This window comes from Euleptes europaea, chromosome 15 (assembly GCF_029931775.1).
Source record: "Euleptes europaea isolate rEulEur1 chromosome 15, rEulEur1.hap1, whole genome shotgun sequence".
In the NCBI taxonomy this organism is placed as follows: Eukaryota; Metazoa; Chordata; class Lepidosauria; order Squamata; family Sphaerodactylidae; genus Euleptes; species Euleptes europaea.
The window spans coordinates 45,190,635-45,206,412 of record NC_079326.1 but is presented as its reverse complement, the minus strand read 5'-3'; the positions used below and the strand labels follow the sequence as shown (position 1 = coordinate 45,206,412).

The 15,778-nt window shown below is 48.1% G+C and overlaps 1 protein-coding gene across 1 annotated transcript in view; it reads left to right on the top strand.

Moving 5' to 3' along the window:
* FRZB (frizzled related protein) overlaps positions 1-15,778 on the top strand; it is a 35,622-nt gene that overhangs the window by 1,166 nt on the left and 18,678 nt on the right. The window contains exon 2 of the mRNA XM_056861198.1: positions 13,490-13,537. Within this exon, the coding sequence (XP_056717176.1) occupies positions 13,490-13,537 (48 nt within the window). The remainder of the gene's footprint in view (positions 1-13,489; positions 13,538-15,778) is intronic.

The following is a 15,778-nucleotide window of genomic DNA, read 5'->3' as shown; positions in this document are numbered from 1 at the left end:
GCAGGGTGTGAGCTTTCGCGAGCCACAGCTCACGAAAGCTCATACCCTGCCAGGAAATATTTTGATTGTTTGCAAGTGGATCTTGCCAGTTCACCCGGCAAAGTCCAACTTCAGAGTGCATTGAAAGGGCATTATTCCGCGTGGGGGAAAGTGCCCTGGGTCTCTCCACACTTGGGGCGCTTTCACACTTGCTGAATCCACTTCCCATGCACTTTGCAGCTGGGTTTTACTGTGGGCGCTTTCACACATCCTGAATCATGCACTTCCAATCCATTTTCAGTGCACTTTAACCGTCGTTTGCAAGGGGATTTTCCCACTTCACACAGCAAAATCAAGCTGCAAAGTGCGTTGAAATTGGATTGAAAGTGCATTATTCAGGATGTGGGACAAAATCCAATTGCAAACTATTGTTAAAGTGCATTGAAAGTGCATGATTCAGCATGTGGGAACACTCGCCTTGCTGAAGCAGAAGCTGCTTCGAAACTTTTTCACACATTCTGGATCATGCACTTTCAGTCCACTTCCAATGCACTTTGCAGCTGGGTTTTACTGTGGGCGCTTTCTTTCATCCTGAATAATGCACTTTCAGTCCACTTGCAATGCACTTTAACAATAGTTTGCAAGTGGATTTTGCCGTTTCACACAGCAAAATCTAGCTGCAAAGTGGATTGAAAGGGCATTATTCAGACTCTCTGCTTTTTGGGACCCACTTACAAAAGTCACACTGTGGGGCTCTTCTCCCTCTCCAGCATAAAAAATGCAGGAATGCCGCATCAGTCCACAGTGGACTCTTTCTGCTCAGCATTTGTAGAGAGATAGCACGACTGAGTGACAAGTATTGTGGTCCATTGGCAAACGCAACTTTGCCACCCAGGTAGCCATAGCCTCCTCTTGCACATCACCCCACCACTCCAACACCCTATCGGTTTAGGGCCCAACTGCGTGAGAGTCAAGACCCCCTTTGGATCCCACCCCTCCAGTTTTAGGATCAAAGCACAGGTAGAGAGAGAGAGAGAGGACGATACCTTGACAGCTCTGATCTGCAACACCCCTCTATGCTCCCTACTCTATGTATTTATTCGGTTAAAACATGCGGACCCCGCCTTTCCTACGGTGACTTGAGGTGTCTTACAAAAGCTTGACCAACAGGCACCAAATGGTTAGACAGATGAAACAGTTGATTGTAATAAATTACAGTATTTATTTAAATATAAGACTAAGTTTTTTCCACAGTATGCCATCAAAAAGGGAGGGGAGGTGTCTTACTTTAGCATGAGTTACAGGACACTTTCACGCATGCTGAATAATGCACTTTCAATCCACTTTCAATGCACTTTAACAATCATTTGCAAATGGATCTTGCTGTTTCACACAGTAAAACCCAGTTACAAAGTGCATTGAAAGTGGATTGAAAGTGCATCATTCAGCATGTGTGAAAGCACCTAGTCATGCCCAATGATATTTTTGTCTCTCTGCATGGATAACATTTTAAAGGGAGTGCCTTGCATCCAGGGTCATCTTCCTTTCCAGTAAAGAGAGTACCTGTTGCATCCTTAGCTGCCACAAATTAATTCTCTACCAATGAATTGCTTAAACAGGACATCCTTTTCCGAAAGGAGGCTGGTGAGGAAGCCCTCTGCATATGCTCTGGGAGCCTGTTCCAGAAAAGAACTGGGCAACATAGAGGAACCTCTGAGGTTGCTCCAAAGCCCAGGATGGAATGGGAGATGTGGCCCATCAGGTCTGGCCCCAGGGAGTGCAGGGCTTTAAAGGTCAATACCAGCTCCTTGAATTGGACCCGGAAACAAAGAAATCTACTTCTGAGGCTAGGCTACAAGGCCTTGAAAGTCAAGGCTGGTCTCTCCTTGTGCCTTTGCTCTCCAACTTGCCATTCCTTTATTTGGTTGAATGGCCTGGTTCATGCCTGCTGAAGAATGAGGTAGTAGAATACAGAGGTGGTGGAGCTGGAGGTCCCATTTTGGACAGGAGGGGACAGATTTCAGTTCCAGATGTTCCTTCGCATGGAATATTAGCATAGCTAGGAGAAGGCTTTGAACCCAGGGGTGTCAAATTCAAATGTTACGAGGGCTGGATATGACATAAATGTCACTTGGCCGGGCCATGGCCAAATTGAGAGCGTGGGGAGGGGGCTGGCTGGCTCATGGGCCAGATAAAGAGCTCTCAAGGGGCTGGATCCAGCCCTTGGGCCTTACGTTTGACACCCCTGTTCTAACCCCTTCTTGCCTGTTGGGCTGTTTTTCTGCCTGAAGGGAGTGTTTAACATGGGGCTCTGTAGTCCTCCACCTGTGGTCTGATATGGGATGGTCCATTCTGTCTCCTCAGCGTTTTGTCATAAGAACATAAGAAAGGCCATGCTGGATCAGACCGAGGTCCATCAAGCCCAGCAGTCTGTTCACACAGTGGCCAACCAGGTGCCTCTAGGAAGCCCACAAGTAAGACGACTACAGAAGCATTGTCCTGCCTGTGTTCCACAGCACTTAATATAATAGGCCTGCTCCTCTGATCCTGGAGAGAATAGGTGTGCATCATGACTAGTATCCATTTTAACTAGTAGCCATGAATACCCCTCTCCTCCATGAACATGTCCGCTCCCCTCTTAAAGCCTTCCAAGTTGGCAGCCATCACCACATCCTGGGGCAGGGAGTTCCACAATTTAACTATGCATTCTGTGAAGAAATACTTCCTTTTATCTGTTTTGAATCTCGCCCTCCAGCTTCAGCAGATGACCCCACGTTCTAGTATTATGAGAGTATTATCACCTTGTTCTAGGGTTACTGACTCCTGGTTGGGCAATTCCTGGAGATTTGTGGTGGGGGGACCTGAGGAGGGTGGGGTTTGGGGGAGGGGAGGGACCTCAGCAGGGTGTAATGCCGTAGACTCCGCCCTCCAGAGCTGCCATTTTTTTCCTGGGGAACTGATCTTGGTCATCTGGAGATCAGTTGTAATTCCAGGCGATCTTCACGCCCCACCTGGAGTGTGGCAACCCTACTTTGTTCCCACCCCGTTATATGGCCTGTGTAAATCAGGCCATTCTGAAGCCCACCCTCCCATGAAACAGTAAACCACCCCCTTTGCAAATCTCCACAGAAACCCCAAATCTTGCAGAGCCGTGTCCATTTTCAGTGATCCCTCCCCCCTCCCGTAATCCTCTCTGATCTTCACAAACTCAAACCATGTGCTGCTGTGCGGATCGGCCAGCTTCTCCCACGAGATGGGCCTCCCCTCCATAAACATCCCTTTCTCTCAGCGAGCTGTCACTCCTTTTGCATTCCTCGCTGCTTTGGCAGATGACCACATGCTCACCTTCGGCTTAAACCGCCTCGCCTGATAACCACAACTCCAGAATCTGCAAAGCCCACCAGGGTTCCTCACCTTGGGTGATCCTCTTCTCTGTCCACACTAAAAAAGAAAAAAAAAAGGATGAATTTTCTTGTCCTAAATCACAGAGAAGCCATTCACCTATTTCATAATCTTAAGTCTTCCTCTTGTATGCTTCGGAAATGTAGCCTCGTTTTAAAAGGGGGTGGGGTGGAGAGATCCAGCGTGGTGTAGTGGTTGAGAGCGGTGGTTTGGAGCGGTGGACTCTCCACGTGAGCGGTGGATGCTAATCTGGTGAACCGGGTTGGTTTCCCCACTCCTACACATGAAGCCAGGTGGGTGACCTTGGGCTAGTCACCTTAGAGCTCTCTCAGCCCCACCTACCTCACAGGGTGCCTGTTGTGGGGAGGGGAAGGGAAGGTGATTGTTAGCCGGTTTGATTCTTCCTTAAGTGGTAGAGAAAATCGGCATATAAACACCAACTCTTCTTCTTCTTCTTCTTCCTCTTCCCCCCTTAAAGCCCAGCCCTATAGCAGCTGGGTGCCCTGACCTGGGTAGCCCAGGCTAGCCTGATCTTGTCAGATTTCAGAAGCTAAGCGGGATCAGCCTGGTTAGTACTCAGATGGGAGACCACCAAAGAAGACCAGGGTTGCTACAGAGAGGAAGGCCATGTCAAACCACCCGTGTTCACCTGTTGCTTTGAAAACCCTACGGAGTCACCATAAATTGGCTGTGACTCGACAGCATTTTCCACCACCATATCCCTTAAAACGCAGGTGGCCATTTTTTTATTGATTGTTGTAAACCTGAGCTCTCCTAGAATCTTGTTGGTATCTATCTGCTTAGCCAAGCCCCAAAAACAATTCCCTGCCCACTATGTCCCTCCCAACTTGTTTCCCTTATTCAGCTTCACGCAAAGAAGCTAGAAGTGAAATCAGTCTCGGGTTGCTCCAGTTCAGACTGCTGATTCAGGGAGAGGGGCTGTGGTTCAGTGCTAGAGCATCAGCTTGGCATGCTGAAGGTCCCAGGTTCAATCCCCGGCATCTCCAGTTAAAGGGACTAGGCAAGTAGGTGATGTGAAAGACCCCTGCCTGAGACCCTGGAGAGCCGCTGCTGGTCTGAGTAGACGATACTGACTTTGATGGACCAAGGGTCTGATTCAGTATGAGTGTGCTCATGTGTGTGTTTATGTGTGATGGTGGAACCTCTCCTCAGATTAGAAACCTTCCCCTCAACTTCATGCACACAGAAAACTAATTACTTGGGGAAAGGCTTACGTGCTGACTTTCTCATGTGCAGAAGTTTGGGTTTTTTTGCCCCTTTCTAAGAACACACCAGATCTGGAGAGAGATGGGTTCATATCCCCACTCACCCATGAAGCTTACCTTGCATTAGGCACTTAACCGACCTTACAGGGTCGTTGTGGAGGGAAAAGGGAGGAGGGGAGAATCATATACACTGCTCTGAGCTCCTCAGAGGAAAAATGGGACAAACATCTGATAGGGAAGACCATTACCAAACCGTAAGCAGCCTGAAGTATTGGGATCCGGGAACGGTTAGTCTGATGTTAGTTTAGTCCTAAACCACAATGCTTTCATATTTCATGTTCTCCTTTCCCATCCAGCGTTTTCCTTTCATTTTTCTCGCTTCAGATCCTTTTGAAAAGTCCGCAAAGGTCAGGAAATCGTAGATAACATAATTGCAAGATCCTGCTTGCATTTGACCAGTTAGAAGTTGCATCCTGAAACAGAAAGCTCATTGAATCCAATGGTGGTGTTTCATAACCCATTATGAACTGACTGATTTTAGGATCAAATGAAATAATTAATACTCATGCATGTTCCGTACCCCTGTGCCCTTTTTGGCCCCTGAAAAGGTAGTAGTGACAGCAGGAATCATTTACACATGAAGGGGAAGTTCTGATTCCTCACTCCTGGGGCAGCCCCCATCCTCCCCAGTGCTACTTCTGGGGGATGGGGAACCCCCAGGAATATCTGGGGAAATTGGAGGTCTCCTATGAGAGAGAGGATTGGTGAGAATCACCCTATCCCTCTGCGCCCCCGGGATCCAAGCCATGGTGTGTGCACGTTTTTCTCAGCAAGCAGGAAGAGGGTTAATCAACCCTTTCTATTTCATGCCTCTATTTCACATTGCTTCCCCAAGCTGCTTTTTTAAAGTAAAAAAAGGGGTCAGTGGGGAGAAGTCACACACCCTTGCAGGTTTGTAGCTTTGGTCTGAATCTCTGTGTGGCTTTTACCTAATGCCCGTAGCCCGGTGAGAGCTAGCATGGCACAGTGGTTAAGAGTGGGCAGACTTCAATTTTGGGTTCGATTCCACGCTCCTCCACACGAAGCCAGTTGGTGTAGTGGTTAAGAGTGGGGGTTTGGAGCAGTGAACTCTGATCTGGAGAACCGGATTTGATCCCCCACTCCTCCACATGAGCGGCAGACGCTAATCTGGTGAACCAGGTTGGTTTCCCCACTCCTACGCATGAAGGCATGGGTGGCCTTGGGCTAGTTACAGCTCTTAGAGCTCTCAGCCCCACCTATCTCACAGAATGTCTGTTGTGGGGAGGGGAAGGGAAGGTGATTGTACGCCAGTTTGATTCTCCCTTAAGTGGTAGAGAAAGTCGGCATATAAAAAAACAACTCTTCTTAGGTGACCCTGGGCCAGTCACAGTTCTCTCAGAACTCTCTCAGCCCATACACAAGCAGGCAATGACAAACCGCCTCTGAACATCTCTTGCCTTGAAAACCCTGTGGGGTCGCCGTGAGTCAGCTGTGACTTGACGGCACACACCCACCCTACTATGCTACCATTTCTGTGTCGCCTGCTTAGACTGACCCTGAGACATGGAGTCCTCAGACGGTGGCCAAAAAACCACAATGAAATCTTGCAATATTTCTTGGTGGGGGGAAAGCAGACATTGCTTCAACGATTTGGGGTTTTTTCTAACCCCCTAGGGCTTTTCTCAGGCTTGTAGGAAAAAATGTCCATCTGTCTCTGGCCCCATTGTGTGGATGTTTTGATCCAGCCTCTTGCCTTGAAAACCCTGTGGGGTCACCGTAAGTCAGCTGTGACTTGGGGGCATCCCTTCCTAGTGGGGGGTGGGCAGTTGCAGGGGGGGGAGCTTTCTTTTTCTTTTTAATCCGCATATGAATTTCAAAGGAGTGTTGTAGAGCAGAGAGAAAGAAAAAAGAAGACTCTAAGGAAGGGGCGCTGCTGCAGGGGTTGGGTGGGGAAAACATTCTTGTACGGAAAAGGGGAATGCTCAGATATAGAGATCCGAACTCTGGGCACAGGAGGAGGGTGCAGGACATTAGTGTCGCTGGTAAGTGGCACTAACTTGTGCGCTGCCGAAAGGCTCGTCGGGAAACCCGCAGTGCGATCCTTAGCAGAGTTATGCCTGCTCTTTTCTGTGGTTTTAGAGGGGTGCAGCTCTCCTTAGGATTGCACGGCCGTACGAGTTCTCCGTACGGCGATTGAGGCTTTGGAACAAGAAAGAATGCCTAATGATAGGATCTCGCGGAAAACGTAATCCCCCTGCAAAAAAGCGAAACACAAGCCCTCTAATTTAAAGGAAGGGTGCCCAGATGCCATGCCGAACAGAGCCTCCACTGCACAGTTGTCTAGTAAGGAAAACATCTGGAAAGGGTCTCCTTGCCCCCCCCCCCAGTCGTTTCAAAAGCCTTTTATACCACGTTGCGCTCTGTGGCTTGGGAGGCAGGACTGTGAGTTGAAAGGCAAAGAAAGGGGTGCCCGGAAGCGGTGCCTGGCTGGCCCAAGGCATGATCGGGGATTTAGGCCAGGCCTGTAGAGCTGCAAGGGGTACGTGGTTCCTCCTGATCTGGCAGCCCATGCAGCTGCTTGGGTCACTTGGGCATTGAACGGGCCCTGGCAGCGGTGTGCCAAAGGAAGAAGCCTTTGCGTGGCCCAGCCTGACGGATTGGGTTTCTGCCTTCCCTTGGCGGCAGTGGGGCTGTTGCCTGCTCCATAAGAACGCCGCGTAAGCTGTGCCTTTCTTCTTTCCTATCTTATTTATTTATTCATTGATACCCACTTTTCTCCCCAGTGGGGACCCAGAGCGGCTTAAAACATTCCTCTGTTTCATCCTTACGACAACCCTGTAAGGTAGGTTAGGTTGAGAGTTCCAGACTAGCCCCAAGTCATCCAGCAAGCTTCCATGGCAGAGTGGGGGTTTGATCCTGGGCTAGCCAGATCCTAGTCATACACTCTAACAACTATACCATGTGGCACTTCTGTCTTGGGACAAAAGCAAGGGAAAAAGAAGAAGAGTTGGTTTTCATATTCCAGTTTTCTCTACCACTTGAGGAAGAATCAAATGGGCTTACAATCACCTTCCCTCCCCCTCCCCACAACAGACACCCTGTGAGGTAGGTGAGGCTGAGAGAGCTCTCAGAGAGCTGTGACTAGCCCAAGGTCACCCAGCGGGCTTCATGTGTAGGAGTGGGGAATCAAACCCGGTTCTCCAGATCAGAGTCCACCGCTCCAAACCACCGCTCTTAACCACCACACCACACTGGGAGCGAACAAGGATCTTCCCTTCATCCAGCAGACCGTCGGTGTAACCGTTAGCCATCAGGTGAAGCAACGTGGTGCAGTGGTTAGGGTTTGGGGCTGGGAGTGCGAGGGTCAAACCCCCCACTTAGTCATAAAGATCACTGGGTGACCTTCTCCCTCCGCCTGATCTAAATGGCAGGGATTTTGTGAGGGTAAAATGGAAGCAGGGGGGCGGACTGTGTGTGTCCCTTGGCGTAGCGGTGAGATAAAAAAGGATAGGCAGAAGTGATTTTACTGCCTCTGCCCAAGGAAGAACGAAGTGGCTGGAACACCTGGGAGGGCCAGCGTGGTGTAGTGGTTAAGAGTGGCGGGATGGAGCGGTTCCTGCAGGTTCACACGTGCATCTCGCAAAGACAGGGCTCTGGATTAAAGCTTCAAGTTTGTGGGCATGCTCGTACAAAGCATTCATACGAAGGCATTCATCGCGCGGTGGCGTGAGGGTTGATGTGGGAGCCCGTCCGACAGTGCAAAGCAGAACAGGCCTGTGTTCATGCTCCGGAGCGATTCTGCCTTGCTTTCGTGAGGGCGGATCCCTCCATTCTCTCTCAGGTGGACGTGCCGCTTAGCTCTGGACCGGTTTTGCTGCAGCAGAGCTCCTGCCGATATCCTGCAGCGTCATCTTTGAGTGTGACCCCCTTAAAATGTCTTCTGTCACGGTTTCTTTGCCTGCTTCCCCCGTCGAATAGCCCCGTTTTCTCTGCCTCCCTCGGGCTAATTCTAGCTCTCGCTTCTCCCTCGGCCGTGTATTTTGACATCTGCTCTTCCAGTTCCAGCCATGCAAAACCTCACTCCCCGGGTTTGTCTGTAGACAGACGGCAGACTGTTGTTACAGCTGTGTTGGGCTGATACCTGCTGGGAACATTTCAGCGCAAGTGGTTTTCGAGCACCCAAATTAGGAGGGGAGGCGGTGAATGTCCCATATTGAGAGCGTTCGCAAACGCCTCTCCCGGCAGCGCGGAGATGCTTTCCAAAGTGCCTTAAAAAACAGATCGGCACTGAGCAGGGCTTGGCACAGGCCCGCAGCCATTTAAAAGCCGTCGCATTGACAAACCGAAGAGAAGTTGTTTCTGTCGAATTGCCCCTGAGTTACCTATTACCGAAGACCGCAAGGCACACAATAGCTTCTTTGAAGGAATCCAGCGTGAAATCCATGAACGCTTTCTTTCACCGAACGGGAACATGATGACATTTCTGAATTCTGAGGGGTTTAAAAAAATTAAAAAAAAATTAAACAAATATTCCAGTCACTATGTAGAAGTCATCTCGCTCTCCCCCCACTCCAGAGGAATACAAATTCACCTCCTAAAAGGAGAACAAAACATTTCTATTCTAGTTATGAACCAATTTGAAAACGGGTGTAGCCCCAAACGTTGGGAATTTGCCTCCGGGCCAAACACCAGTGACTTAAACGGAGGGGGGATCTGGAACCTTCGTTCTAGGGGTCTGCAGCACCATTTTTGGCTACACCTCTTGGCCAACGTGATAGGCTTAAGGATGTGTCGTGTATATGGGGTGGGGTGGGGGGGAGCAGTGAGAGGTGGGGTGGAGTGGAGTCCCGGCAGATTATCACATGGCTTGGGCATGTCCCGTGGTCAAGGATTTGCACAGGGATGGAGAAGACTCACCCTCGGTGCATGATGTGCGCAACTCGTGATCGCAGCCGCACAATGAAATCAGTTCAGGGAGGCTGCTGCGTAGAGCGGCCAGAGACAGACCTCCAGGGACCCAGTCATATGCTGCTGTCATCTGACTGCGAGGTCTTCTCGGGAAGGGCCCCAGTGGGGTTAAGGGTCTGCCTGGGCCCTGAATGGGGAGACCAATATTCCTTCAGCCTCCTTGATGCATGACCCCGCTCTTCAAGGGTTAGGGGCAGCAGGGGGAACCAAGATGCAGGAGCATGTCTTCCCCACTTCCTCCAGCATATCTTGGAAACAGTGCAGAGAATAGGATTGTGAAATACATTTGTTCAAGTAGGGAAGCTAGCTCGTGGCTGGGGGGTTGGGGTTGGGAAGCCATAGGGCCCTTTCGCTGGAGAACCACCAGGCCAAGCTCTGTCAGCGTGGTGTGGTGGTTAAGAGCGGTGGACTCTGATCTGGAGAACCGGGTTTGATTCCCCGCTCCTACACCTGAATCCTGCTGGGTGACCTTGGGCTAGCCATAGCTCTCTTAGAGCTCTCTCAGCCCCACCTACCTCACAGGGTATCTGTTGGGAGGGGAAGGGAAGGTGATTGTAAGACGGTTTGAGACTTCCTTAAGTGGTAGAGAAAGTCGGCATATAAAAACCAACTCTTCTTCATTCAAGAACAGCTGAGATGTGGAAATCCTCCTATGTTGATTGTTTTAAAGTTAACACAATTTAACAATGCAAATAAATGGTTTCCCCTTCTGCTTTGATTGTTGGTTAGGGTTGTGCGAGAGAAGATTGGGGTTAAAGTTCTGAATTTCAGTCCCGGACTCATTTATTGTTTCAGCTTATCTGCCAGAGACGGTTGCCTCCTATCTCTGCTGTAGTGTTAGAGTTTGTGCTGTTTTGGGGGTAGATAATGAATCCTATTTAAGGGCAGTCAGTTTTGCTGCCTGGGACCATTAGACTCTGTATGGGGAAGTCATATAAATCCACAGAACGCCTTTTGGACTTTAGGAAGTCAGCCTGTCCTTACGTGGCCCAAGCTTGATAATGTATCAAGCCAGTCTCACTTAACTGAGTGGGTCTTGTGTGGGTGTAAAGTGCCTCCAAGTCACAGCCAACTTATGGCGACCCCTTTGGGGGGTTTTCATGGCAAGAGACTAACAGAGGTGGTTTGCCAGTGCCTTCCTCTGCACAGCAACCCTGGACTTCCTTGGTGGTCTCCCATCCAAATACTAACCAGGGCTGACCCTGCTTAGCATCTGAGATCTGACGAGATCATTCTAGCCTGGGCCATCCAGGTCAGGGCGAGTAGGTCTTAGCTCTGAGTAAACACCCATGGAATTCAGTTCTTAGCACATAGCTAGGGTTGAAATAGGGTTGCCAGCTCCAGGCTTGGAAATACCCAGAGGTTTTGTGGGTGGAGCCTGAGGAGGGCAGGGTCTGGAGAGGGGAGGGACTTCGGTGGAGAATAATCCCATAGAGTCCACCTTCCAGAGAAACCTTTTTCTCCAGGCGAACTGATCTCTATCGCCTAGAGACCAGTAGTAACCCCAGGAGAGCTCCAGCCACCACCTGGAAATTGGCAACCCTAATCTGAAACCATGGTTTAAAGTTAACTAACCACAGTTAGTCTTAACTAGGGTTGCCAGGTCCCTCCTTGCCATCGGCAGGGGATGGGGGGTTGGGTAGGATTGCCAGATCCAGTTTGGGAAACTCCTGAAGATTTGGGGATGGAGCATGGGGAGGACAGGGACCCCAGTGGGGTACAATGTCATACAGTCCACCCTCCAAAGAATCTCTTTTCTCCAGGGGAACTGATCTCTGTAGTCTGGAGAGGAACTGTAATTCCCTGTGCCATCTGAACCCAGCCTTTTTCTGCAAGTAAAACTGAAGACAGACACATGTGAACGAACAATTATGGATCAGTTACGGATCAGTATAGAACTTCCCAGTGCAGGTTTTTAGCTTCTGCTGTCTTCAGTGGAATCATTTCATACGTTCAGATGGGGATACTCAAGAAATCAATTTATATACAGTGAAATCAATTTATATACAGTGCCCTAAGTAAAACTTAGGTCACAGGAAAAGACAATCATGCTAGGAAAAGGTGAAGGCAGCAGGAAAAGAGGAAGACCCAACAAGAGATGGATTGATTCTATAAAGGAAGCCACGGCCCTCAGTTTGCAAGATCTGAGCAAGGCTGTTAAGGATAGGACGATTTGGAAGACATTGATTCATAGGGTCGCCATGAGTTGGAAGAGACTTGACGGCACTTAACACACACACACACAAGTAAAACTTGTGGGAAGTATACAGTGTTGTAATATGTGGTTATATATATGCTGCTTAGAGTTGGTATCCTTGTTTGTAAAGGTGGTTGTAAATTCAGGTTATAGGTCAAGGACCAAATGTGGCTCTGTACAGAACCAAATGTGGCTCTTTTAGAAAGAAAAAGATCTTTAAGGTCTATTAGAGGGGTAGCTGGGAAGCCAGAATAACCAGGATGTGAAGAGACTGGCAAGCAGAAACTGCAGGACTTCTTTAGAGATGGTTCACGGAAAGGGAAATGGTGGAGGTGAACAGCTACCAGTAATCCAAGTGCGAATCATGCTCAGATTTATGCCCATTCACTGAACTGGACAGGAGGCTCCTGAATGTATTTGACGGGGAATATTACTTATTGTGAAGTTTCATGTGAGGTTTCATGTATGCCACTTCCTAACAAAAAGGACTTGGCAATAGCCAGTGTTTGGGCTGCAGAAACTTTACGGACCATTAATCAATGTGTCAATTATCCGTACATTTAACATACATATTTTTAGTTATGTGAAAGGACAGTCTTGTACTTTTCTTCGTTGATCACTTGCTCTGAATTCTGACGTAGCTTGGTTCTTTAATTATAAACCGTTGCTGACCCGTTATACATAAAAACTGGGATCCATGAAAGGAATATGTATGCATAAGAGAAAACCATGCGCATAGCTGGCGCTTGTCCTGTTTTTATTGTATCAGTTCCCACTACTGAAAAGGCACGATTACACCTGCCTCTTTGGCAGTGGGGATGGATAAGTCGAGAAGCCAAGCTCCTGGGACACACACATTTCTCTTGTGTTCACATATCTGACTCTTCTTTGGATCTCAGCCACGGTCATGAAACGGGTGTCCTTCCCTCCCTTCTGGCTGCTCAGTGAGTCTTTATAAACGTTGCTGCAATTCTAAGAAGCCTCTGTTGCTTTAGTAGGACAAATAAATATGAAGAAAACCCAAATATACAGCACATGCTGAAACACCATGGCCATTTATGCATGGGAGGTTTTGCCTTGGATTTGTTGCTCTCTAGATGCACATTTCCCCCATCCAAATTCTTAAAACTCAAAAATAAGCCCCCATGTACAGTTTTGAGAATTTGGATGGGGAAAATGTGCATCTATAAAGTGGTAAATCCAAGGCAAAACCTTCCATGCATAAATGGCTCATGTCTCTAATGTGAGTGTTGAATACATTGGGCACGTTCACACATGCCGAATAATGCACTTTCAATCCACTTTCAATGCACTTTGCTGTTGGATTTCACTGTGTAAAACAGCAAAATCCACTTGCAAACGATTGTTAAAGTGCATTGAAAGTGGATTGAAAGTGCATTATTTAGGATGTGGGAAAGCACCCATTAAGAAACTGCTCTTCCAAAGTAGAATACTTCAAGAAATACCTGAGACATTTGAAATTTGGCATTGTTTGTTCTTCTGTATCAGTCCATATTCATTTGTTCGAGTGCTGATCTACAGTCATCTATGACAACAGCTTTTTTTTCTCCCTTAATATAGTCTTAATATCTAATATTTAGTATATTAAAATTGAAGCATTTTAATATGGCTGTGTTGACATAAGCCAATATTAAAAATACTAACACTTCTTTACGTATTTAACAATTCATGCCAGATTTCCCTATGGATTCTAATAATGGCAACTGTAGAGGCACCAGCATGGGTGAGTACATTTTTTTAAAAATCTAATCTTACCTTGTGTATTTTTAAAAATTCTTTGCAGTTCTGTTGGGACTAAATATTAATGACAGAGATTTCTCTGCTTCGCCCAGAAACTGTATAGAGAAATTCGTACACAATTATAAGAAGGTATGGAAGTGAATATGGAAGTGAATTTCACTCAGTGGTTTATTGACACAATGCAAAACCGTGGTTTGATATAACTATGTCTGGCTCGTGACACCAGGATTCATCATGCAGACCATCATATAAGTCCTAGTTTATCTCAGCAAAAGCTGGTTTCATCACTTTTGCTCTTTCCCCTGCCTCCGTTGCAGAGACCTGGTTAGTATCTAGTTTGTATGTCATGTGGATCCATAGTTAAGACTAACCATTAGGGGTGTGCAGATCATTATGCTGAATTTTTGAAACTCCCGAAAAATACCTTTTCAGTATTTTTCGTGGGGGGCGTTACTGGCAAAAAGAAATGGTGGCAACAAATGGGAGCCGAAAAAGCGACCCTGAATAATGCTGATTTTATTCGGCATTTTGGGGGGCCGCTATGCCCCCACCACCATTTTTCATCCCTCCCCCTCCCCTTCACTTACCCAATGCCTAGGCTCACTCCGAGTGAGCCCAGCCTTTCATTTCCTCACGCGACCCCAGGGAGACAACACAACCTTCTGTTTTTCCTCCCCACCCCAATCAAGCTCCACGTGTTACTTGGCTGGGGCGGGGAGGGAATGAAGATCGTGCTGCCAGCATGGTGTAGTGGTTAAGAGCGGGGATTTGGAGCGGTGGACTCTGATCTGGAGAGCCGGGTTTGATTCCCCTCTCCTCCACATGAGCAGCAGAGGCTAATCTGGTGAACTGGATTTGTTTCCCCACTCCTACACATGAAGCCAGCTGGGTGACCTTGGGCAAGTTACAGCTCTGTTAGAGCTCTCTCAGCCCCACCTACCTCACAAAGTGTCTGTTGGGAGGGGAAGGGAAGGTGACTGTAAGCTGGTTTGAGTCTCCTTGAAGTGGTAGAGAAAGTCGGCATATAAAAACCAACTCTTCTTACAAACTCCTTCCTTTCTTCTCTCCACAACAGACACCTTGTGAAGTAGGTGGGGCTGAGAGAGCTCTTAAGAGAGCTGTGACTAGCCCAAGGTCACCCAGCTGGCTTCATGTGGCGGAGTGGGGAATCAAACCTGGCTCTCCAGATTAGAGTCCACCGCTCTTAACCACTACATCACTCTGGAAGGAGGATGTTTGGGGGCTAGAGGACTCCTGGGAGGGGATGCCCATCTTAGACAAGCCCCCGCATGACCTCCTTGGACCCGCAATGAGTTCGAAGACAAATCTCGGCCTGATTATTTCTTTGCCATGTTATTTCTGGTGAGTGCTGTCTGTGTGTCAAGCAGACTCAAAGCAGCTCTTATCCCTGGCAAAGTCAACTGGCAAAGTCTTGTGTGTAAATATCCCCTCCTGTTTGGCTAGAAATGACGTTTTTCGGTTTCATAAGATGTTTCTATAAAGGGGCTTGGAAGATGCCCCAGCTATCTAGTTTAAAAAATTAATAATTTTTCTTCAACAGATTTTTGCCAGGTGTAAATATTTGTGGTGCGCAGTAATGCCCAAGAGTTTTATGGCAACCAAACAGTCCGCATAGTTGTAAGGTTTGCTGTATATTTATAGTGACATCCAAGGCTACCGTCTTCAACAACCTGAAGCTCTCCTGCTCCCTTCAACGACTTCTCCTTTTCTGCCTTGCTGCCCCCATGCTTGTAACTCCTTCCCTGAACACCTACATAATCATTTGTTTATTTCCCATCATCATGGAATCAAGTCAACTCTCATAGGAGCCCCAAAAGGTCTCCTGTTAAGGTACGGACTGGACTCCCAAGTTAGAATCATAGAGTTGGAAGGGGCAGCCAGGGTCATCTAGTCCAACCCCCTGCACAATGCAGAAAATTCACAACTACCTCCCCCCACACCCCCAGTGACCCCTACTCCATGCCCAGAAGATGGCCCAGATGCCCTCCCTTTCATGGTCTTCCTAAGGTCATAGAATCAGCATTGCTAACAGATGGCCATCTAGCCTCTGCTTCAAAACCTCTAGGGAAGGAGAGCTTACCACCTCCAGAGGAAACCTGTTCCACTGAGGAACCGCTCTGTCTGTTAGAAAATTCTTCCTAATGTCTAGACAGAAACTCTTTTGATTTAATTCCAACCCGTTGGTTCTGGTCTGACCTTCTGG